Below are 26,984 nucleotides of genomic sequence, written 5' to 3'. Positions count from 1 at the left end.
TTAATTGATTACATTGAACAAATGGAGTTAAATTTTACAATAAATTCAGGGCAGAGAGGAAGTAATGTGCAGTTTAGTTTGATTTTTTTCTTCTACTTTGTACATGGTAGGTGTGTGCTATCCGTTTGTTCAAAATGATTGAATTACAGCTGTGTCCATAAGTAGGGCACATGAATAGCTGAGGAAGGGTGCCCACAGATGCATTTAGGGTTCTAGTTGCAGTCTTGTCAGGCATTGTGGTGCCTGACCAGATTTCACATGACACATGAAACTTTCCATGTTTAGCTGAATAGTGCTCAGTTCCATTATAAATGAAGACAAGTCCAGGGGCAAACAACCTGTCAGTGGGGCAGATTGCTTTTTGCTGTTACAAGTAAAGACAACTTCCTTAGGACTCTTGAAGAACATCATTGACGCATTCTTAGAGGAACATTAGAAAAATCATCACTTTTGTTCAGTTGTGGACAGAACAGGAGAACTTGTCCCATATTCCACCCAGCATCCATCAGCAGCAGCTCTGGGCTTTGGAGCTGCAGCAATCTGTTAAGGAGATAAATAATCTGATTTGGCACGACACTCCTACTCTCCTCTTTAATTTGTCTTACACAAGGAAAATTATAATTAAATCATTCAGGGTAAAACCCTTGAGTGTATGGGAGGAAAACAGTTTGATGGAGATTGCTGGTAGAGACCCACATCCGTGTTGTGGTGTGAAGATATTTATCCTCTGGTGTTCTAAAAAAAGGGGGGGAATAACATTTCTGCATCATTTGTGTGGTGAATGGCATTGTTCAAATCAAAGCCTTTAAAAATAAGTAATAAAATGATTCTGTGGTAGATATCTAAAAGGCAACAGTAGAGCTAATACAAATTACATTAAAATTGTACATTTTGTTTTTTCAAAAAATTATGTACAATAGTTTTTATTATAGTTATTATTATGGTTTTAGAAAAGAAAAAACACTTTGTGAAGTTATTTATATCAGTTCTGTCAAGCATACCAGAATGTCACTGGGCACTGGTGTGTGATTTTACTGTATATTACTATTGACTGAACAAAGCTGCTGCTTGATCACAACAGCTGTTGAAATAAGAATAGTGAATAGGAAAAAAGTACACATTGAATATTGCTGATCCGAACATTGAAGGTATAATATGTCAGAAGAGATAAAATAATGTAATATTAAAATTGATCTTTTACATTTTTTACCTCAGAGGTCAGATATTGCCTTTTTACAATGCATGTCTTAAATAATCATGAGTGTTCAAGATGATTAAAATTTAGTACATACACGTTGCACTCCACATAGCTTAATTTTACATAGCCTTTTCTGACATTTTCACATTTGATTTCATACTCCTGTTCTGCAGAGTCCAAATAAATTTTTACTAAATATATTTCCTGAATGCCTAATTTTGTTCAGTTTGGATTCTTTAGCAAAGCATGTTAGGTATGAATCATTAAAAGATTTTTGAATTAGAAAAAATATTGTTGGATTAAAGATCACTTTCTTAAAGAATTCTAAATGATGTTCCTACTTATACCAATTTTATGTGATAGACAAAATATTGCATTGTGAGTTTAATATCTGTCTGCTTGCAGATCTATTAAATCATAATATGTGTTCTTAATGTGTAATTGTCATTTTAGAAATGATTCTCTTGAAAAAGTATGGTTGAATACTTTTGTGAATGCTTCAGCAGTTTTTGATTACACTGCAGTTATGACTTGTTATGCAATATATCTAAAAGTAATTATATATTTTGTAGAAAAGCTGTTACAACACCTTCAATTAAATACTTGTGGTACAGCTTTATCTGCATCTAGAGTATATTTTGTTTTGTCAGTATAATGCAGTTTCAGTTGGCAAATCAAAATAAATTTGACCTAGCTGAAGTCTAGCAGCTCTTGATGTGCATTTGACCCAGCTGAAAATATGAAATATGTTCTTAAGACCCTGATGGCCAGTTCAGACTCTCAAAGAGATTTGATAGCACAGGTGGTGCTAATATAGGACAGACCCCTAGGCACTTGTAGTCCAGAGTTGTACAGATTGTAAGCTGTCTGAGTCCATATGGCAGTCTGTCCCACTCTGCAAAAGGCACTGGAGTTGTGCCTGCAGGTGGAATGGTCAGTGTAGTATATACAAAGGAAGATCCTTAACCATTACCAACCTGTTCTGAACAATGTTATGAAATAGGTTTCTAATCCGTTCAGTTTAACTTACTTTCATATTTATTTTATTGTGCGTGATTAGATATTGGCATTTCTAATTTGTCTTTTGTTCAATATATGATCTTCATAATTCTCTGTATAAAGGTTCATAATTTTGGTTGTCCCTTAAGAATGGAAGATTGCATATAAAAACTGTTGTTGAAATACACTGTGGCAAAATGTTGCACTGACATGAAAGAAAGATGGAAGTTCACTAAATTGATATATTCTGCTCCCTCCTATTTTTTCCATTTCAACTAAATCGTAATTTTGGGTTAACAATCATTCAATTTCCATTAGTTGAGAATAAAATATCACATTTAATAAACATAATTGCTTCAAGTTGAATCTACAAAAATAAACAATTTGATCTAGCAGTTTCATCCTAGTTTTGCCTGTTATTAATAATTCTTTATAACAATTTTATTATATTTTTAAACTATACCCTCAGTTGAAAATAAAAGTAATCTTGTAGCAAAATGCTTTGGACCTTTACTTTGATTGTAGTTTCTGAGTAATGTAACAGCACTGGCTGACTCCAAGACTGCCAGACGCTTTTGTGGTGCATTTTATCAGGTCCAACATGGCAACTAAATGGTACCGTTCATGGAAGTATAGCATCTTACTGCAATAGAGTACTTCCACTACTCCCCTAAAGGTAGCCAGTGCATCTCCAGCAATGATTTCTCTTTCCACCCTAAGGTTATCACCTCTGGGTTTCCCTAAGGACCTGCCCTAGCACCCCTCTCTTCCTCATCTATATGCTGCCCCTCAGTGACATAATCCGCAGGCATGGGGTCACCTTCCATATGTATGCTGGTGGCACCCAGCTCTACCTTCTGCTTCCTTCAACTCGCCTCCATGATGTCAGACTCTCTATTTGACATCAAGTCATGGTTGACTCACAACTTCCTTCAGTTGCACATTGGGAAGACTGAAGCACCATTTTAGGCCCCCACCACAAACTCCAACTCTGTCCCCGACCCCACACTCAGACTGAATCGTGTCATGCAAAACTTTTAACATCTTGTTTGACTGAGACCTGAGCTTCAAACCCCACTTTCTACCATTACCAACATCTCCACAGCCGCAACTTTGCCTGCCTTCACCCTTGGCACAGCCCCTCTGTTGTAAAAATTGTTATCGTTGCTTGACTCATCCCTAGATAGGATTATTCCAAAGAATGCCTTAACAGCCTCCCATCCTCCAAAAGTTCCAACATGTCCAAAACTCGTCTGCCTGTATCCACTCCCGCATTAAGTCCGCTCGCCCAACCTCCATAACCTGCATTGGCTTCCTCTCCTCCATAGCACATTAAATTTTTAATTCTCATCCTTATCTTGTAATCCTTCCATCACGTGGTCCCATCTCTGCAAACTCTTCCAGCCTAATATCCCCTCCCACATCCTTTGTTCCTCTGACTGTGGCCTATTGTGCATCCCTCCTTCCCTACACCCCACCTTTTGTGGTGGAACATCAGTTACATCAGCTATACTCTCTATAACAAGTTCCCTAAACCTCTCCTCCTCACCACTTCTTCATCCACTTTGAAAAACTTACGCAAAACCCCATTGAGAACTTGCAATTATATAGAAAAACATCCCTCGATGCTTTACAGAGATGTAAGGAAAAGAATCAATAAATTGGTCAAAAGTGGGTATTAAGGAGAGCTTTAAAGAATGAGAGGAAGGTGGAGGGCTTTAAGGAGGGAATTCAAGAGTGCGCAGCCTAGGCAGCAGAAGACTAAGCTTTCTGTCGCTTCTTCTATCTCTTCCTCCATGACTTGGTATCCATTTCTCTATTTATTTCTATTGTGAAGAACTTTGAGACACTTTTTATATTAAAGCCACTGTATAAATGCTATTGTTCTTGTTATTGCTGCTGTTGCTGTTTCTGCTGTTGCTGTTTCTATTACAGTTGCATATTGTGTTTCCACTGCTGCTGTTGTTGTTGCTTCTGCTCCTTATCAGCTGAGTCAGGATAAATATTTCCATCTGAAGATTTAGCTGCATGTAACTATGACTTAAGGGGCGGTGTCTTGTTTTTTCTTTTTGTCCAGTGGTGGGGAGTAATTTTCCGATATGCTGTTTCATGGTGCCAGCATGTACTCAGAAAATTAGCCCTTGATGCCAACTTTAATTTTGGAAATGCAGTACAGATGAAAAGTCATCAAGATGTAAGCTTGTTACTGTGTGTTGTTAAACTTTTGGTAAAAGACAAAGGCCCTGAAATTTCATGGGAGTTCTCGTTCCCAGTTAGGTGTTAGCTTTGGCTTAGTGGTAGCACTCTCTCTTCTGAGTCAGAAGGTTGTGAGTTCAAGCCCCACTCCTGGGACTTGAGCACATAATCTAAGCAGGCACTTCAGTGCAATACTGAATGAGTGGTGGACTGTCGGAGGTGCCATCTTTCGGATGAGACGTTAAACCAAGGCCCCGTCTGACCTCTTGGGTGGACGTAAAGGATCCCACGGCAATATTCGAAGTAGAGCAGGAGAGTTCTTCCGGTGTCCTAGCCAACATTTATCCCTCAACCAATACATAAAAACAGATGATCTGGTTATTTATCCCATTGCTGTTTCTGTGACCTTGTGCACAAATTGGCTGCTGCATTTCATACATTACAACAGTGACTACTCTTCAAAAGTACTTCATTGGCAATAAAGTGTTTTGGGATGTCCTGAGGTCATAAAAGGCGCTATATAAATGCAAGTCTTTTGGTTCTTAAAAAAATTTTTCTCCTACCAGCAGAACCCCCAGGGAAAGAGCTCAAAACTGTCATTTACATTGTTTCTCTGGGAGTTCCACTGAAGTTATGGTGGGAGACCAGGAGAATCCCTGTGGAATTTCAGGGTCATAATTAACACAAGGTGTTGGATAAGGTGATTGATAAAATTCTGACAGTTATTTCTAAATCTAAAATTGAATGGGACTAGGATTGACAAAGGTTAGTGGTAGGGAAATGGCTCAAGTTCTGATGTTTTCTTTGTTCTGCGGCAAATTCATTGAAAACCTTTAAATAATACCTCCACATTATAAAATAGAATCATAGAAAGTTACGGCACAGAAGGAGGCTATTCAGCCCATTGTGTCTGTACCGGCTGAAAAAGAGCTGTCCAGCTTAATCCCACTTTCTAGCACTTGGTCCGTAGCCCTGTAGATTACAGCACTTCCAGTGCACATCCAAGTACTCTTTAAATGAATTGAGGGTTTCTGCCTCTGCCACCCTTTCAGGCAGTGAGTTCCAGACCCCCACCATCCTTTGGGTGAAAAAAATTCACCTCAGCTCCCCTCTAATCCTTCTAACAATTACTTTAAATCTGTGCCTCCTGGTCACTGACCCCTCTGCTAAGGGAAATAGGTCCTCCCTATCCACTCTATCTAGTCCCATCATAATTTTATATTCCTCAATTAAATCTCCCCTCAGCCTCCTTTGTTCCAAAGAAAACAACCATAGCCTATCCAATCTTTTCTCATAGCTAAAATTCTCCAGCCCTGGCAACATCCTCGTAAATCTCCTCTGTACCCTCTCTAGTGCAATCACATCTTTTCTGTAATGTGGTGACCAGAACTGTACACAGTACTCAAGCAATGGCTTAACCAATGTTTTATATAGTTCTAGCATAACATCCTTGCTCTTATGCTCTATGCCTCGGCTAATAAAGGAAAGTATCCCATATGCCTTTTTAATCACCTTATCTACCTGTCCCGCTACCTTCAGGAATCTGTGGACATGCATTCCAAGGTCCCTTTGTTCCTCTAACCCTCTCAGTATCCTCCCATTTAGTGTGTGCTCCCTTGCCTTGTTTGCCCTCCCCAAATACATTACCTCACACTTCTCTGGATTGAATTCCATTTGCCACTTTACTGCCCACCTGACCAGCCCATTGATATCTTCCTGCAGTCTACAGCTTTCCTCTTCACTATGAACCACACAGCCAATTTTTATATCATGCGCAAACTTCTTGATCAAGCCCCCCCACATTCAAGTCCAAATCATTAATATATACCACAAAAAGCAAGGGACCTAGTACTGAACCTCGCAGGATCCCACTGGAAACAGCCTTCCAGTCGCAAAAACACCCTTCAACCATTACCCTTTGCTTCCTGCCACTGAGCCGATTTTGGATCCAACTAGCCACTTTCCCTTGGATCCCATGGGCTTTTACTTTTTTGACCAGTCTGCCATGTGGGACCTTGTCAAAAGCCTTGCTAAAATCCATATACACTACATCAAACGCGTTACCCTCATCGACCCTCCTTGTTACCTGCTCAAAAAATTCAATCAAGTTAGTCAGAAACTACCTTCCCTTAACAAATCCATGCTGACTGCCCTTATTAACCTGTGCCTTTCTAAATGATGATTTATGCTGTCCGTCAGAATTGATTCCAATAATTTGCCTATCACTGAGGTTAGACTGACTGGCTTATATTTACTCGGTCTATCTCTTTCTCCCTTTTTAAACAACGGTACAATGTTAGCAGTCCTCCAATCCTCCGGCACCATGCCTGTAGCCAGGGAGGATTGGAAAATAATGGTCATGAATAGGTGGAAAAATGTGTTTGTTGTTTGGATCGACATATTTTTGGATGGAAGATCTTGTTTACGTGTCAGCTGTTATGAAATCGTAATCTTGTTTATAAGGAACAAATTTTTGATCTTGCTACACCTGGTTCACAGGAAATCTTTTCCTTTGGTGTTCAGTTTACATGTTAGAAATTCCTGGGTAGCCTGCTTAAAAGTCAGACTGTCCAATCCAAAGCAGATGAATGATAGTTGTTTAGCATGTAACTTTAATGTGGGGAACTGTAGTTTTGGTTAGAGTTGCAAGATTCTGCAGTTCATGGGTGAGACACTCAATGGAGTACTTTGCAGCAGTGTTACTGCCCCAAAGAAGGACTATTCTTGTCAGCTGATCATAGAGGAGCATTGCAGATCAAACTGTTCCAACCCCAGGTAAAAGATTAAATGCTCTTGCTTCTGTAAGATAAGAAATGAAACAGAACAATAATCTTTTGCACTCCATTTAGGTGTGAAACATCTAACTGAAACTCCTTCCTATTACCGTCAAATTGACCCCTATGGCCGTGGCTATGACTTTGGTATTTATGCAGTGTTGGATTGGAGTTATAGCAGTGTCCATCTTCCACCAGTGACACATTTTCCAGGCAAGCATTGTCACTGCAGTAACACATAATTAGTATGTCATCTGTGTCTATCCACACATGGATTGAAGTCCAGAGGCATGTACCAATGCAGAATTCTAAGTTTATCTGAGTGTCATTCAGAGTAACTCTCTTAAGGGTCAATTGAGAAATAGGTATTAATGTAAGCCCAAAGCTACATTATTTCCCTGCGAAATATACAAAAATACATTTCTGCAATGCTGGTTAAAATAAAAATCTCCTGCAAAAATTTCACATCATTTTCATTTTGTTTTGAAGTTTGAGTTGATGCTCATGTCTATCTTGGCCAACTGAAGGATACCATAACTTTACAAGAAGGATGTGGGTAAAAGAGCAGACTAAGCAGTTTGTTAGAATGTAATCAAATTCAGGCCTATATGCTTTCCCAACCACTTAACTGTCTCAGAGTCAAGGGCCAGAGTCTTGATAAAGCTATACTGCTTAGCATTTACACCATATCAAGATGTTTATGTGTTGCCCTTTAACACATAAATACTTCAACCGCAATCAGTTCACCATCTATTTAACCATATAAATTAAGCTAGAATTACCACGAATCACCAAACAATGCACATATAGCACACATTACATTTTACTATTTTCAAAACAAAAGCCCATTGGATTTTAGAGGTGTTTAATTTGATGAGCACTCCTGAAATTCTCTCAGCTCAAGCAGATGTTAGCTACTCTTAACTTCTATTTAAACTAATAATGATTTTGCTCGAGGAGATTAACATGAATTGATCAGTATTATGAGCAGTATTGGGTTCCTTGTTCTCAAGGTATGTATCCCCCATTTAGAAATGGTATTTATCCTGGCATAATTTAAAATGGTGCAGCAATATAAATGCTGTCCCAATCTGAAGCTGCAGTTTCTATCAGAACAGGCATCATGATTGCCGGACAATTGAACATTCGATGGCTTTACGTGTCGATTTTCGATCCTATGGTCTTATGTTATTGACAGATTAAAAAAACTATACAATTAAATATTCCCCTTTTGTATATCAACTCAATGTTTAAATTGTTTTTGAAATTGTAATGCATTATAACATTAATAATATTTAAACAACAGTCCAGATTAAAATATTGAGAATTGGTGCCTCTTTGTAAATACCATTTGCACATCACATCTCATGGAGAGCCATTAAGTACAATCCAGGAATACCAAGCCTATATGCATCAATCTGATATTCTCAGCTGGTGGGCTGCTACACTGTGAGAGGCAGTGTTAATATTGAAGCGTACCATTATGCCGGCACAGTGTATTGGAACTTCAATGTGCTATGCCACAGCAGGGTAGATCACAGGTTTGAATAAATGGTTTCCCATGCATTGAGTTCTCAATTTCAACCTTACCCCTGGGGGAAGGTGTCAAAATTGGCCAGGTTTCTGCCCGTAGAAGAAATGAAGAATCAGAGGGCCAGTTTTCCTTGAGTCCTCTTGCATACCTAGTAACTGACATAGAGTGTCAGTGGCTGAAACCTGGGAACAACTCATTGTCATCACCAGGCAAGGTACTCAGCATGATGAAACTTCATAAAATAACATTCCAGTTTGGATTAATTATAATCTCTCTATTAGAAGTGGACAGTAGTGGTGTCACTCCAGATAAAAATATAAGTTCGCCTTTCGGAGAAAGGTCAGCTGAATCTCATGCTTGAACTTGAAAGCCAAATTCTTGGGACCATCACTGATTTAGTGATTTGTCAGTTGTGTAGCAGATGTTACAATTGTGTCAGAGCTTCACTGCAAGATATTTCGAAGAGACTTCTGAAATGTTTTTTTTACTAATGAAAGTCCTGATGGCATTGAAATACATGAAGGGGGATGTGGTTTATCACTCAGTTGAACAGAGATAACATCTGACTGTTCACCACATGACCTGGATCAATTGTGTCTTGTGACTCAGACAAGTGAAGTCAAATCGTACTTTCAGGCTGGTTATAAGAAGAAAATGAGCAATATAGGTAAATGTACTTAATATTAAATTATAAGTAGAAATTTATTTTTAGAATCATGCTAAAAAAATCTTAGCCTACCCATGCTTTTCTCAGCATCTCACCTCCCTATCACGATTCTCCAACATGAAGATAGGCCGACAGATTTGTGACCTCATTCCATTGCTGCTCCATAAGACGAGCCATAATAGATACACATCCACTGTAAAGTGGCCAAAGGTTTACAGGACTTCTCTCACATATCCCATATAGGAATGGCCCATCCTACAACCATCAGAGACAGACAAAGTTCACCACAATTGTGGTAAGCTGGTTAGGTCGCTAATATTTGCTAAGGCCTGAACCTACAGTGACATGTTACCAAACCATCGCTTGTTTGGTGTATTCATAGTGATTTGTTTCTGGAAAAATGAGTAACGTAGCATTTAGAAAATGAAAGTCATTGTCTTTTATCTTATCTTTTTTGCTGTATTTGGAATAATCCTAAATAGTGTACAGTATCGTTAGCTTTGTATAAAGTTAACTTTTAACAGTGAATATTTGCTTCCTGTTTTTATTGTCTTTGTAGTAAACATTACTGTAGCCTGTTCCAAGAAATGACTGAAGTTTGATATTGACAAAGAGGCTGCAGTGAAACTTGAACTCCAGTGATATGGATATAGAAATGCTGTATTAAGTACTTGTCCAGCACTGAGTGTTTGTTTCCTGTTTAGGAAGGACCATCTAATGCATGCATTGTAATGACAATACCTTTGTTACAGTTACCTTGCACATTTTAATAATCAACCATTTTTCCCATTTCTGAACTTTCCAAAGTACATTTATTTTATTAACACAACAGTAACTTCAATTATGAAAGTAGATTATATGCTCATAATTTATAATCCTCTGAAAAACACTGACATTGTGTTAGTTGAACCACACCGTTGTTGTAAAGTATGGAGCTCTTTGATATACCACAAGTTGCATTTATTATGGATCTCTGACTAACTGAGAAACCATATAAATGCATAACCCGTTAAAACTCTGATATAGCACGACCTTGGATACAACAAATTTTTATAGCTCTATCCCCTTTTATAACATTTCCTCCCTATAGTATCCTTTTTGCACGGCTCTCCTGCGTTTTAGCCTTGTAAAGGGACTCTACTGTGCATGTAGTCTTGGCTGTGGCTGAAATATACATATTCTGTTTTCTCCTCTTCAGCTTATCCCATGAGGAACACGGGGGCAATCATCCTTTATACGGTCATGGTGTGTGTAAATGGCCAGGTTGTGAGGCAGTCTGTGAAGACTTTGGACACTTCCTAAAGTAAGTCCAGTTCTGGTTTTTCAGCCATTGATTGATTGATGTTTGATTAACTTGGGAATCCAGAAGATTAATGCAGTTGACCCGAATAAAATACTATCTATGATGTACAGAATTGCAGTAAACTTGCTTGTAAAGCTACAGAACGGCAGCCATGGGAATGATGGTCTGAATTAAACTGCTAGTCCCGTGTTTATGCCGAGCGGAGGATAATATGGTGGGGGGGGGGGGGGGCAGTGTGGAAGGAGGAGTAAGGTAAGATAGAGTTATGCTGTGCCAGTTGCGTTATGTATTTGGGCTGATATACACTTAAGACAGTTTTTTAAAAAATGAACTCATGTACAATTCCATAACTGTCAGTAATGGATGTCATATCTGGAGAAAAAACAGACTTTGTAAGCAGTATGCATATTTATTTCCTTATTTGTTTTTTAAGCTAGCTGCAATGCTGGCTCATAAACTCCTGGTTATTAATTAACTGCCAAACATAATTGGCCAACTGTTGTCCCAGTTAGTGTTAGTCAATACAGTGCCAGTAGGTACTCTTATCCTATGTGATAATCAGCATTGTTTGAAAACCATTTCTTCATAGGAATTCAAATGTGAGGTTCAACAGATCAATTAATAAAGCTCTATTAATATTAATTCATATATTAAATCAGTTCTTTTTAATTAAATCACTGTGAGAAAATGTCATAATACCCAAATACTAAGTGAACTCGAAACTGCAGATGTTTTAACCCTTTGTGAACTGTATTAGCATATAATTGGTATTTGTTAGACACAGAACATGTTCACTGTAGTCAACTAATGAGGCCATTCTTGTTAAGAAATTCTGTGCCTGATTCTATTTAGTAATTGTTATTTGATATTCACAAAAAAAATCATTCTAGTTAAGTAATCAGACCACTGTCACATTTTGGAAACTGAAAAAGTTTCAGTACTCAAATGGCTAAGAAATTAGGTAATTTTTCAGACAGTGATACAATCCCATCTGTTTTTAATACTGAAGTATACAAACAGCTTTAGAGAATGGAATGGAACACTTAAAAACAAATTACTGACACTTGACTGTTGTATTTTTACATCAGCTTCCTTTAATAAAGTTTCACGTAAAATAAACCCAGCTAAGGTTTAATCTGTATGGAAAATGAAAGAAAGACTTATTATGAGTGATTTTTTGAACTTGTTTTTATTAGCTCACTGTGGTGTAGTTCAGTTGTTTGTCTAGACTATTCAAACTCAGCAAAGCATTTAAAGAAAAACTTTAATTACAAAGAGTCTTCTATTCAGTGTGTTCCATGGGTATAAGGCCTTCAGAATTCTCCATGTGTAGACTCAAAACACTTCCGCATAAATCTGCAGTGTTGGTGTTTTGTAGTTTTAAGAAGAATATGTTAAACAAATATTTACGTACAAAAGTCAGTCTGTGCAGTAAATTGTGAACTTTTTCAGCATTCTTTAGAATTTTTTGAGGAGACAATTGGATAAATCATTAACTCCATGTGAACACTTCGTTCACACTACATGACTTTTTTTCCTCCCCAAAATAAATTATTTTAAACCTTGTTCCGGAGGTGTTAAGCTTCATCAGGTTGCATTGATATTAGTTGAAATTTTGTTGTGTGCAAAACCAAATGTAGTACTTATTGTTTTAGGGTGATTTAGCTGTTCAAATTTAACGGTTGCACAGTAGTGTTAAAACCTTTAGGACAGTGGCCTAAAAGGGTCAGAGTGACCCATATGCCACAGTGCCCTCTAGTGATACTAGAATTAAAACAATGTTAACTCGCTTTTCCATTAAAGATCAGTAGGTTTCTTCATGTTAGATTTTTAAAATTCCTTTTATTAAAATTAAATATAGTTTAAAAAATCACAGGCAAGATAAATGTTGCATTTTTTGGGTCAAATCATTGAGAAAATGGAAAATTATGAAAAAAACTGAGCAAAAACTCTCACTTACTCTCTTTTACTGGTTATGAAAGAAACTTTCTTATTTTATTTTAAATAAAATGAGATGAAATACATAAACTATGTGTTAGTTTGGGGCAAATTGATCATTTAATATATTTTGTTTTATTTATTTAAAAAATCCTCCTAGTGTTAAAGATAGAGCATTCAAACCCCAAAAGATCTTGGGAGCACAAGCTTTGAATGAGATTGGCTGGCAACAGCAGAAAGTTGCTTGCAGCAGAGATACAATGAAATCAGGAAGATGGAAGGGAAAGTGGAAGGGGGAGAGAAAGAAGAAAGAGAGGATGTAGTCAGACCCGGAATTCAGCAGGGGAGCTGGCATTTGGCCATTACATAGGCAGTAGATGGGTGTAAATAGAAATATAATTATCAGTTGTGACGTACCTTTTCATGGTCTTGAGAGGAAATGAGACAAGATATAACAAATCATACCAGGTGCTAACTCCACATGCAACTGAAAGAGGCCCATTGAACCAGATCTCCTGAAATTCACAAAAATCACAGGACTTTTGGAAATTGCAACTAATTGAAAACTCTGGTGGAACTAATTAAAAGATGACATGAATTATTTTAAAGTCTGAATATATGTGGATCAGTATTAATTTTAAAAACTGATAATGAACTTTAAATATCAACCAATGATACTGTATTGTAAAGAAAATATGTGGAAGTGAAAATGTAGTTTAATACACCTGTTGATTTAATAATAGTAAACTCTTTTTGAATTCCTTAGATTTGTTCATTTTTGTAGTATTTAGTTGGCTTTTAAAATCTTGCTTAAAATCTTTTAAAGCATAAGTGTGGCCTTTCCGTGTATCCTAAATATAGTATGGTCTTTTATCAGCACAAAAGAAGATTCTATCTCAAATTTATGTAACACCTAAATTATTAACCAATCCAGAAGTATATTAAAAAATAAAAATGACTACAGTACTCATGAGCATGGAACTAGAGTAGATCCTCAGTTTCAGCCAAGGAGGTGTGTTGTTAATAATGGTGATCATCACAACTGTGGCAGACATCAGGTTCTGCTGGGATTATATCAATATAATGTGTTTCATGCTAAAATTGCAAAATGTATGGATAATGTACATTTTGCAATTTTAGCTTGAAACGAGTTATTGGGGACTGTAATTTTGCTGTATAGCACTCAGAAATTTGAGTGTCAAACCGGCTGTATGTAAAAACTAGTAGGGGGCCCTCCCTCTTTACCATATTTGAGTCATATATAAAGTATTTTAAATTACATGATGAATCTTCCACCTAGTTCTTCAAAACCACAATTTTTGCATATATCAGAAATGCATAGCTAGAAATTTTTAACTGGTTTCCTGAAGGACAGCAGATTTTAAAGTACCCGAAATGGTTAGTCCTGTTAAAATGGGTGCTGGAATTTTACCAGGAGGGAAGATGAGATCATACGTAGCATCTGAAAATTGGCGACAAGTTAGAGAAGTTTCAGACAGGGCAAACTATTTTTAATGTCACTGGGTGGAGAGAACTTTATAGCTCACATTGATGTGACTATTTTTTTGTATTTTTCCCCCTCTTGCCTGTAACCTATAAATTCAGTCTAGCCAAAATAAACACAGCAGAGTCAATCAGTGCTCAGGGAAACATTTTACTTACCTTAGATTTCAACTGCTATTCTTGCCCAATATGTAATTAAAAGTAAGCATGGATTAATTCCTTAAATTGGAAATAATACCTGCCTTTATAAATTAGTTAGTTGTTTGTAGGTATTAGCTGACTGGGAAATCCACACTTGCTAATGTGAATCCTAAAACATTTGTTGTTTCTGCCACTGGCCAAAGATACATGAAACATTTCTGGGTATTTGTTAATATTTATATCTGTATTTAGTTTAAATGTGAGGAAAGCCTTGGAGATGATGGTAAACCAACTAGATGGAAGATGGGCTAGCTTTGTCCCATTAAAGGATTTCTATTTAGTTGGTTGTTTTATTGCAGCAATTTACATTAGCAACTGTCATTTCACTAGAAAGCTTTTGCATACACTTCATCTGAGGTCTAAAAAGTGACACATGCCAACATTCATAGTCTCTCTTTATGTCAATTCCACACTTTTATAGCCTTTTTATTTAAACCACATTTCACTGGGCTGCATTAGAGCATATTTGAATATTTCATTTCCTATTAATTATGCACTGTGACCCACGCTGTCATTACGAGAAGAGAGTGACCCATCTAATGTAACGAAGTCTGCAAAGAATTGTTGAACATTCCTGCTGATGGGAGAAAAATCCTGAAATGAACTGAACGGTACTGAAACTGTGGCCAGGTGTGGTCAGTCCACTGCTGTGATGTGTAGTAAATGACAGAAATGAATTTCAGAAAGCAAGCACGAACGACATTTTGCTAAACTGCCGAGCTGAGCATGAAGGCATGCTTAGTGACAGTGACCTACATGGTCATTGAAGATCTGATATAATTTATGATATATATAATATATTGGATCCATTAGTGAGCATAATGAAGTAGTGAAATGAAAGGGTATTTGTGAAATCAGTTCAAACATCCTGCTAGGATTATGATTAAATGATTAATGAAATGCTACTGCATAAGCATTTTCAAACAGTAATTCATGCAGAGGCTGATAAAAATCCTCCAATCATATTTCCTTCACATGCGAACCTTATCTAGACCATTTTATATAAATCATGAAATATGCTGTCTGCTGGCAAGGTACTTATTTAGATTAGTTATAAACGTGCAGAAAAAGGGAACATCTTCGCAGTATAAAATAATCATGCATAATTATATTCATAATTCAAGCTTGTGACAGATTCCATCTTTCTTATTCTTGTTGTCCTTTGCCTTCATTCTGGCTTCATTTGATTTCTGTTATCTTGATGACATAATTAACTGTTAAAGCTCAGAAAATAAGGAGACCTTCGAGAAGAAAAAGGTTGGATGCTTTTTAATGGCACCAAAAGCTTTATGTGCCATACATATTCAGTCATACATTTCTGGGAGAAAATCATTTCTTGTCATTTTGGTGAATTACAAAACAGTACTTTCACAGGATGATGGGATTTTACCTTCTTTTCACATTAAAATGTTGATTCCAGCTCATTTTTGATGTCAGTTTTTGGCTTGTTATCTTTTTTTGTAAATCATAAAGGCCTTTATAACCAATTTTGAAATATTAAATGCCTTTTTTTAAATAAAAGGATTAAATATATACAAGTGGATATGAGCTTTTTTGGTGTCTCAGGGAAAGCAACAGCAGCTTTTCTGTATTTTTAAGAATGTTAATTATCTGAAGATTTCACTTTTTATTTCTTCTCAGACATCTCAACAATGAGCATGCACTGGATGACAGAAGTACAGCACAGTGTCGAGTGCAGATGCAGGTTGTACAGCAGCTGGAACTTCAGGTAAGTTTTTTCTGAAACAGATGTATTGACCCAATTATCCAACTGGTTTATCAAGATCAAATGTCTGGAGGTAACAGGCACACAATAACTAACATCTGTCTCAATTTAGGTTCTTAACCATAGTCAGAGGCCATTATCCTCATTCTGGTAATGTATCCTCAATACTTCCACTCTATAGAACTATGAGACATTATCCATTCTCCAAATCATTTGCTTTCTTTTAAGCATTTTTCCACAATCAAGCACATTTCGATTCAAGTCCAATTTGCTAAGCAGCAAGGTGTATAAAAGCAGAAAACCTACTGTGTTTCATACTTCATTCTCCAGTTTATCCTCTGTGGCTCCATTACCTGGCACAATTGGATGCCAATGTTAGTTATTGGTTCCTCTCCATCTTGGTCTACAACAAAAGAAAGCATGGCCATACCAATTGACGTTATGGCCTCCGTAGAGTCAATGGAAAGGTTTCATTTACACTATGATCCCATTTTAGTAATATAGGGCTCGATTTTCGCACCCCCGAGCGGGTGCATTCGTGGCGCGGGGCTCCGAAAATCAGGGATTCCCGGGGCGGGTCTGGAGCCTGGCTCCAACCCGCCCACTTCCGGGTGCATGTGGGACTCCCGCCGGCAATTAAAGCCGGCGGGATGCCACTTAAAGTAATTAACTAGGTACTTCATGTCGTTTACATGCCTGATTGACCTGATATTTTAGGAGGGGGGGATTTTCAAGTCAACTGGGACTGTTTCCCGTACTGGGGGAAACACTCCCAATTGAAATGGACGTGTTGCAGCCATCAGCCTGTGGCAGCTGCAAAGGTCCATTTGACAGGTGGCGGGGGGAGACCCTCACTCATTGCAGGAGGCCACTCTGTCACTTTGGACAAAGTTTGGCCTCCACCACCCTCCTCCTAACAATAAAATTCACAAACTTGCACACTTACCTCGGTGTGCAGACACATTTACCTACCTTGCAGACCCCCTCAAACATACATCTCCCGTGATGGGGGCCGCCGTAGCTGCAGTCATGACGACCTCGGAGGACGAACAGCATCACCGGCCATGCCGTCCACCTCTGACACGTGGAGCTCCACAACACAGTGCTGTGACACATCCACCTGCACAGCAGGAGGGAGGGCAACAGCAGAGAGAGATGCGTCACAGAAGGCATTACCCTCGTCACAGGGTCTTCAGACCGAGGCTCAGCTTCCTGAACCTCTCTGAGCAGCAGTGCACATGGAGGCTCAGAGTCACTCGACATGCAGTCGTGGACATCTGCAGCCTCCTTCATGCCGAGTTGCTCCCGGCTGGCCCGAGCACCATCTTCTTACCTGTCGCTGTCAAAGTCGCCACTGCCCTCAACAACTTCTCCTTCGCATCCTTCCAGGGTGCCACCGGGGACATCGCCGACATCTCTCAGTCGTCTGCACAAAAGAGCCCTGCAAATACACCTACACCCACTCTGCAGTGACACAATGGGTGGCACTTCATAGTGATCCTCAGGAAAGGGCATTATTGCACAAACCAGACAAGATTCGCAAAGACGTGGCAGTAGTGGTGACAATATAATATGTAATATGAGTTGATCAGAAATTAAATATCAGTACAAACAATGACAAACCCTCAAACACCCTTGTGCATCCCCTTCATGCTCACGACACGTTTGACTTACGCTTCCTACTACACATATGTGATGCATGCCCTGTGGCTGCAGCACAGGTAGTGGCAGGTTGAGTGAGGCTGACCATGAAAGAGATGCAAGAGAGGGTGAGTATGAGATAGAGCCATGAGATTGTATGAGGATTGGGTTGAGTGGTAGTGGTGGGATGAGTACTGGCGAGGTGAGTAAGTGCAGGTCAGATGAGGATGAGCTTTGAGTGGGTGTGAGGAGTGATGTGATAGAGTAGTGTTGGCAGTGCAGAAGGAGATGTGGGGTGAGGGCGGTGATGTGGCAGACGGACTGTAGAGGAATGAGTAAATGTACTCACTTCGGTTGACCTGCTTAGGTCATTGAAGCGCCTCCTGCACTGTATGCAGGTGCGCGATATGTTGGTGGTGCTGGTGACCTCCTCTGCCACCTCGAGCCAGGCCTTCTTGGTGGCAAAGGCAGGCCACTTCCTCCCGACCGTTGAGGAGAAGATCTCTGTTCTCCCCCTCCTCCTCAACCCATCCAGTAGGACCTGGAGTGAGGCATCATTAAACCTGGGAGCAGCCTTCCCCCTGGTCTGCTCCATGCTGTAATTTTGCCTATTTTCTGCAGCATCAGTCTGTGAAGGACTGCCCCTTTAAATAGGGCTCCTCCAGCTGACATCCTATGCTGTGCATGCGCAGTCCACCCACTGCGCAGCTTTCCAGCGCGAAACCTGGAAGCAAAGGTAAGTACCTTCAATCAAGCTGCGATTGTGTGCGGAGCACCCCGATTTCACTGGGCGCGTTACCCACGCGCCCAGTCGACCCCCTACTGCCAACCCGCCGCCCTCCTAATATCGGGCCCATAGTCCTTTCATTTGCACTATGTAAACTGAAGTAGCCCTGCCTCCTAATCATGTTCCAGCTGATGCCAGCAGCCAGGCTTGAAAACAAACAGAGCAGAAGCAAGGAGGGAAAATGGGAATGGGGTGGAGGCACAGAGGATGCGCTGGACAGGACAGTAAATAGCAACTCAGAGGTTGTGGGGTCAATTTTCGGATGGCCAAGCGGTTGCGCTCGTGGCGGGGGTGCTCCTAAAATTGGGGATTCCTGGAGCAGGTCCGGATCCCGGCTCCAACCCGCCCACTTCCGGGTTCCCCAATGACGCGAATCGGTGTGCGCGCAGCCCGCACATGTGGGACTCCCACCGGCAATCAAAGCCGGCGTGATCCCACTTAAGATCATTATCTGGGTACTTGAGGACGTTTACAGACCTCATTAGTTGGAGATTTTAGGAGAATTCGGATTTTGGACTACCCAGAGCGTGTTGCAGCCAGCAGCCAGTGGCAGCTACAAAGGTCCATTTAACAGGTGCGAGGTAAACCCTCATTCATTGCAGCAGGGCACTCTGTCACCTCAGACAAAGTTTTGCCTGCCACACCGTTGTCTGCACACTCCAAATTATTAAATCATACCCTAAACTCTGCTGTCCAAACACATTTACCTACTTTGTGGACCCCCTCACACTCACACCGTCAGGATGTGGATCGGGGTGGGGGGAGGGTTCCATTGCGACCAACATCACCTGCCTTGCCAGGCATACCATCCACCTCTGCCACGTGGAGCTACAAAGTACAGTGCTGTGCAACAGGCATCTTCACAAAGTAGTTGTGCAACTACACATGCACCCACTGTAGGGTGACCCAGTGGGTGGCATCAAGGGTGTTCATGGAGAGCCTCGTGACAGGGCATTATTGCACAGGCCAGTCAAGAATGGCCAAGACGTGGCAGTAGTGGTGACAATATAACATGTAATGTGAGTTGATCAGAAATCAAATATCAGTAAAAACCATGACAAACCCTCAAACACCCTTGTGCATCCCCTCCATGCTCACGACACGTTTGCCTTACGCTTCCTACTACACATATGTGATGCATGCCCTGTGGCTGCAGCACAGGTAGTGGCAGGTTGGGTGAGGCTGACCGTGAAAGAAATGCATTAGAGGGTGAGTATGAGATAGAGCCATGAGATTGTATGAGGATTGGGTTGAGTGGTAGTAGTGGGATGAGTACTGGCGAGGTGAGTAAGTGCAGGTAAGATGAGGATGAGCTTTGAGCGGTTGTGAGGAGTGATGTGATAGAGTAGTGTTGGCAGTGCAGAAGGAGATGTGGGGTGGGGACAGTGATGTGGCAGACGAAGTGTAGAGGAATGAGTAAGTGTATTCACTTTGGCTGACCTGCTTAGGTCATTGAAGCGCCTCCTGCACTGTATGCAGGTGCATGATATGTTGGTGGTGCTTGTGACCTCCTCTGCCACCTCGAGCCAGGCCTTCTTGGTGGCAGAGGCAGGCCACTTCCTCCCGTCCGCCGGGGAGAAGATCTCTGTCCTCCCCCTCCTCCTCATCCCATCCAGTAAGACCTGGAGTGAGGCATCATTAAACCTGGGAGCAGCCTTCCCCCTGGGCTGCTCCATGCTGTAATTTTGCCTGTTTTCTGCAGCATCAGTCAGTGGAGGACTGCCCCTTTAAATAGGGCTCCTCCAGCTGACAGCCTATGATGCGGGTGCGCAGTCCACCCGCTGCGCAGCTTTCCAGCGCGAAACCCGATAGCCAAGGTAAGTAGTTTCAATTTACTTACGATCGCATGCCAAACCCACTGATTTCACTGGGCGCGTTACCCACACGCCCAGTTGACCCCCCGCTGCCAACCCGCCTCCCTCCTAATATCGGGCCCCGTGAGTTCAAATCCCACCATAGCAAGTACTGAAATTGAATTCAATTTAGGTGGTAACTTGTGGGCTGGCAATAGAAAAAATGTCCATAAAAATCAATTGGTCCATGAATGTCAGAAAAAAGAACCTGTCAATCCATCCTGGTCTACATGTGACTCCAGTCCACACTATGTAGTTGACCTTGATACCCTCAGGCCCATTAAGGATGATGCATGGCAAGATTGACACGTAAACATTTTGCAAGCAGTCAGAAATGTACTACCGGTTTGAGAATCGAAGAATCTTGGGCCTGACATTCCTTTTTTTGCTAAAAATGGGAGAAAAGCATGTTTTTTTTTAAATAGTAATGAAATGGTGTCAAAATTGTGGAACCACACCGCTTTTAAGCAAATGATTTGTGAGAATATGATTTTGTTAGCGACAACGATAACGTACCAACAAATCACAAAGCTCCTGAAATAATCTTTTAATGCTTCTCAAGGAGCTAAAAAGCCATTTAAGTATGGAGTGCACAGTTGTTGCACAAAATATATGAGCACCAACAGGGAAAAGCAAATTTTGCGATAAAGCCCTCCAAGTGTCGGTAAGCAGAGTAACGGAATAACGCAGACATTTTTAATGGAGGACAGCTGCCTTGCATGCAAAGAATATAGGAAGAAAGAAATACATCACAGACAAGGTCAGCACCATGTCTGCCACTGGGAAGGTATTGTAGGAAATGCAGAAGAAAATAAATAACTTCAAGAAGAATGCAAAGGTACGCCATGGAAATGACTACGGCAGGAGCATGGGGCATGGAAAGCTGTAGTTATTAAAATGACAAATATGCAAAACAAAACTACTGAGATGGAGAAATATTAGCAAGATATAGCAACGAAGATATTAGAAGTGGAAATATGGTTATACATTCTGTATACTATAGTGGGAGAGGGAATTTACTGCAGGAAAGAATTTCCATTGTCCAAATCACCATATCTTAATCCCTACTGATGTCATGTTTAAATGAAAAACTGGCATAAATAAGAGGGCATGATATGCAGCAAATGGTAAAGCCCCAGACATTAAGATCCCAGACTTCATGGGGTTTAATTACTTCTGTGTGCTATTTTTTGTTAATGAGTTAATTTTAAATTTCTGTGGAGGGTTAATGACTGTTAAAATAGCGCACACAAGAAATGGAATCCCTAGATAAGGCAGCAATAGTTGATTTTTTGAGGGAGAGCTCAGAAGGCAATGAGACTGTGGAGATTGGAGCCATTACTTCACCGCATTGCTGCTTAAACCTTTAGCAGCATCCTCTGTCACCTCCAGACTCACTACTTCAATGCTCTTCTTGCCAATGTCCTGAGCCCTGCCCTTCACATATTGCAACTCATCCAAAAACTTCACCACATGCTCTAGTAGCTACGGGATTTATGTAGCTGTTCCACGTACATGTATGTTATATAACGAATGAGGAAAGCAACAACAGCGTAACCTTTGGGGAAAAACCGATCAGTGCAATAGAAATCTTGCAGCAATATTTTGTGCTGCAAGTTCAAGTCAAATGATACAATATAAGTCTGCTATTTATGGTCAGTCAGCAGTAACATATCCATATACAACATTCAGTTAAAAGTCAAATCCAGGTATGGCTGAAATACTGGAGAGCAGTAGCACTATTAACCTCACGCATATCTTGAAAGGACATATGCGTGAGTTTCTGAACAACTCAAGTAGTTCTGCCTTCAAAGGTAAATGCACAGGAAGTTGCAAGGTAAAAAGGCCACAATAAAGTCTGAACATTTTTCATAACCAGTAATAAAACAGTTGCTTTTTATGTGTGACAGTGAAATAAAGATCAGATGTATGGAAGACCTTACATTAATTCAGATAGTAATGACACTCTAAGGGCTGTTAAAACATTTTTATTCTGATTAGTGGTGGAAACAAAATTGCTTCTGAAAATACAGACTAAAGTATTTCCTGTGAAGCATTTTGCTGGATATGTATTTTAACCTGCACTACTAATGCACTCTAAAAGATTTGCTTCTAGAAAGTATGGCCTTTTTCCTGGTGTTTCCTATTTAATTGTCTATCTACCATAATCTTTGTGTCCTCCGTATATCGTCACAGTTAGGCAAAGGTAGAGGTGCCGAGAGTTTTCATCTCTACCAGCAACTCCCCAGAGTTTTGCAGCAACATTGAGCAATTGTTTTATCTTTTAAGCAATGTGAACTTTAGACCAAGTGTATCCCATTGCATATTAATTCTCCCGTTAACATTTAGGGTGTTTTGCTGACATTGAGAGTGAAATTCAACTTTGGCGGGGGGAGCAAAATGGGCGGTAACAGATCGGCCGCTTCTTATTGACTTCCGTGGAAAAGAAATCTGGCGGGGTGTATACCGCTGCCGCTCATTTAGCACACCCGTCAAAGTTGAATTTAAAGTGCAATTAAAATCACCTGACAGATGTTTAATGTACTGATGCTTTGCAACAAAATTGCTGTAAAATTATCTACGTGTGTGTGTATCTTTTGTCATTTGAATACATTCAGTATCTGTCAAAATATAAAGCACTAAGCCTACAAATCTCAGTTTTTTTTAATCAACCCATTAATTTAATTTTGATGTTAGAAAATGAAGTCGATGTAAAAAGAAATGATTTGGTTTGACGCAGAGACTGAAAGTTTTACTAAGAATGATAAATAAGTGTGTATGCAGTTGTTTTTTATTGTTGTGGTTTTACTTAGGAAGCTAAAATGTATTATTTGTGCAGCTTGCAAAAGACAAAGAACGCCTGCAAGCTATGATGACACACCTGCATGTGAAGTCAACTGAACCAAAATCTACTCCTCAGCCTGTAAGTAGTGATCTATGGGACAAGGTGACAAATGTTTAGAATGATCAACCTGTTAATTTGCAGTAGTACACATGCATCTATTTTGTTTATACTTACTTCTGTGCAGTTTTTGGATTAACCCTCTTACCGACTTGCTCTAAACGTTCACATTATTTTTACTGTCATTATCTTATGTATAATGTGTACTATTGGCTCACAGTAGTAGGCAGATTCACAAGTTCATCCATTTTTTTTAAGAAAGTATTGAAACTACTGGTGAAGTGTGCCACTCCACTTGTGGATGGATTTACTATTAACAACCTTAATAAAGTAAGAAATATTAGAATATAAGGTGATCTCGTAACTTTAGCGGTGGTGTATTGAGGTCCAAAGTGGAAGGTTCAATTCCCTCCTCATCAGTATTTGAGCTTACCTGCCTTCACTGCCTGAGTTATACCAACTCTTGCTTGTACTGCTACATTGAGCACAATGTATTAAATGCTGCTGCCATTATGAATAAGTGATTTGAAATACTTGCACACCTTGTCCCATCCTACAAAAGTGCACTTCCTGTCAGCTGATCATAGAGGGGTGTGGATGGCAGTCGTACAAACGGGCATTCTACCCTCCGAGCTAAAAGAAGGGAACATATTATCAGAATATTCCCATAGGGGAAGGGAGAAATTAGTCTTTCAGAAACAAGAAAAAAGTGAAAATACAATTTTTCATTCTTTTCTCTAAGATTTTTCTGATGCCTAAAATCAAGGAGCTGTGTTTGGCCATTCCAAAGAATAAGGTAAATAAATAATTTGTAACCTAATAACTATACATGATACAGTAGTGCACATGCATACATGCACGTATACACACGCACACACACACACACACACACACACACCCATTATGCAATGAAGAAGAATGAACCACTGTTCTTTGCACAGAGCAGGAAAAAACAAAAGCCAGAAAGACCTCATAGGAATTTACTATAGAGTTCGATAAACTTCTAATAATGTTCGTACAAAAGGTCATTCCACTTAATGTTAACAGGTGGCAGATTACATCATAATCATTATTCTGCTACTGTCCTGTAATTCTTTAAATGAACTAATCAATTATAGTGGAAAGATTACCTTATTTCTTGCTTGAAACATGTATTATTCAGTCTCTGAAGGTACCCAGCCAACAGCAGTATCACTCAACATCAATATGTGAGAATTAATTGAGCATGACTGGGCCTTTAGTTGCTACTTGCAACTTCAGTCAATATGTGTTGATGCAGGATAATGGTATAGTAGTGGCTCATCTGCACAGAGTAGTTGTCTAACAAGGAACAGTGTAAAAAGATGCATACCATGTCTTAGTATTAGTGATAATTAAGAAAATATCTTTGTGAAAATCTCTGTTAACAATCATAGATTTAACAACCGTACAAATTATTCCAGTGTTAGAATTAAACTGTTAAATTTGATTCTCTATGTATAAATATGATGCCTACAAGGGGATATTTCATTATTAAACTTAAAAGTATTGAAAAAATATTAAGAACAAAGTAGAAGTAAAACAATTGAGAGTAGCGTATAAGATTCATACCATTTATTTTCTTCAGCTGTTTACTATTTTTGTAATGCATTTCCCCTAAAAATTAAACAAAATGATGTTGTGTTCAAACATTAAAAAGAAATGCAAAATTATAAATAATACATTTAAATAGTTAATTTACAAACATAATTTTCTGCCAAGTGTCGTGAGTCATGTGTTGCTGTGTTATACAAACTGACTTTATTGTAACACTGCTTCTCAAATCCATTCTGTGTCATCCTTCGCAGTGTCATAACCAAGTGTAGTTTGGCTTTGCCATGTAAGATTTCATAGAATTTTGTCTCATAAATTTACTTTTAGTTAAACAAAAAGGGTTATTAAATGCAATTTTCAGCAAAGTTACAAATGCATAATGACTTTTTTCATATGACAATAGTTACTTGTTTGTTGGATATCTTCCTTTTCAACCCTGTAAGTGATCCATTCCCCTTTTGTCCAATTCTATAGTGTGGTACTTCCCCTTTCTTTGAGTTTGAGTTGAATGCCTTTTCTATAACAGACTATTCTATCAGTTTTTTTTCATTACCCAAAGTTTTTTTTAACCAATTACTACTTGCTATAAGTTAATTAGAGAAAGAAAGAGACCTGCATTTATATAGCACCTTATTATTTTCTCAAGATGTGTCAAATTACTTTGGAAGTGCCGTCATTGTTATGTAGACAAGTACAGTAACCAACTTGCACACAGCAAGGTCCCATAAACAGCAAATGAGAAAAAATGACTACTTAATCTGTTTCTAATGGTGTTGGTTGAGGGAGGAATGTTGGCCAGAACACTAGATGTACTCTCCGCTTTTTGAATATTGATCATTTACATTCAACAAAACAGACAGACAGAGCCTCAAGTTAAAGTCTCAGCCAAAAGGCAGTGTAAGATTTCCTATTGTTATTTGTAGCACAATTGGAAACATGGGCTCAGCTGGGATCATGGCCTGGACCCCCAAAGTATGGGGATGGGGAGAGGGTTTGCTCGGATCAGCATCCTAGAGTGGAAAAACTGATGATGGTTGTTCAGAAAAATTGTGACTGATCAGAGATGCACTCAATGAATAAGTCATTCAAACAAGTCTTTTTGCCACACTCTTCATGAGATTGCTTTTTCACTTACAAAAATGTGACACTCATCAAAACAATGCAACTGTCTATCCAAACATGAGGCTTTAGTAAGAGAGATTTATAATGATTCCAATGCATGGGACGAGAACTTCAGATTGAAAGTTATCCTTTGCTCTTGAAGGTAATTTTCCCCTTCAAATTACCTCCAATGTTATCTTCCCATTTAATTGTCCCTCTAGTTTGGAAAATTGCACCTGTCACTCCACTTTTTAAGAAAGGAGAGAGAGGGAAACCAGGGAATTATAGACCAGTTAGCCTAACATCTGTTGTGGGGAAAATGCTGGCGTCCACAATTAAGGATAGGGTGACTGAACACCTCGAGAATTTTCAGTTAATCAGAGAGAGCCAGCATGGATTTGTGAAAGGTAGGTCGTGCCTGACAAACCTGATTGAATTTTTTGAAAAGGTGACTAAAGTAGTGGACAGGAGAATGTCAATGGATGTTATTTATATGGACTTCCAGAAGGCATTTGATGAAGTCCCCCATAAGAGACTGTTAGCTAAGATAGAAGCCCATGGAATCGAGGGAAAAGTACGGACTTGGTTAGGAAGTTGGCTGAACGAAAGGCGACAGAGAGTAGGGATAATGGGTAGGTACTCATTGGCAGGATGTGACTAGTGGAGTCCTGCAGGGATCTGTCTTGGGGCCTCAATTATTCACAATATTTATTAACGACTCAGATGAAGGCATAGAAAGTCTCATATCTAAGTTTGCCGATGACACAAAGATTGATGGCATTATAAGCAGCGTAGATGAAAACATAAAATTACAAAGCGATATTGATAGATTAGGTGAATGGACAAAACTGTGGCAAATAGGCAAATGTGAGGTCATCCACTTTGGATCAAAAAAGGATAGAACAGGGTAATTTCTTAATGGTAAAAAGTTAAAAACAGTGTATGTCCAAAGGGACTTAGGTGTTCAGGTACATAGATCTTTGAAGTGTCATGAACAGGTGCAGAAAATAATCAATAAGGCTAGTGGAATGCTGGCCTTTATATCTAGAGGACTAGAGTACAAGGGGGCAGAAGTTATGCTGCAGCTAT

The 26,984-nt window shown here is 39.4% G+C and overlaps 1 protein-coding gene across 7 annotated transcripts in view; it reads left to right on the top strand.

Moving 5' to 3' along the window:
• Positions 1–26,984, top strand: part of foxp1b (forkhead box P1b) — a 413,548-nt gene that overhangs the window by 344,848 nt on the left and 41,716 nt on the right. For 5 of the 7 annotated variants that reach the window (XM_067998895.1, XM_067998898.1, XM_067998894.1 and 2 more), the window contains 4 exons: positions 10,567–10,671; positions 15,955–16,042; positions 23,160–23,243; positions 23,965–24,018. In XM_067998895.1, the coding sequence (XP_067854996.1) occupies positions 10,567–10,671; positions 15,955–16,042; positions 23,160–23,243; positions 23,965–24,018 (331 nt within the window). The remainder of the gene's footprint in view (positions 1–10,566; positions 10,672–15,954; positions 16,043–23,159; positions 23,244–23,964; positions 24,019–26,984) is intronic. The other 2 variants (XM_067998900.1, XM_067998899.1) reach the window with 1 other exon arrangement.

The sequence above is a fragment of the Heptranchias perlo genome, chromosome 17 (assembly GCF_035084215.1).
Source record: "Heptranchias perlo isolate sHepPer1 chromosome 17, sHepPer1.hap1, whole genome shotgun sequence".
In the NCBI taxonomy this organism is placed as follows: domain Eukaryota; kingdom Metazoa; phylum Chordata; class Chondrichthyes; order Hexanchiformes; family Hexanchidae; genus Heptranchias; species Heptranchias perlo.
The sequence above is the reverse complement of the archived record's forward strand: the minus strand, read 5'-3'. Positions and strand labels throughout refer to the sequence as shown.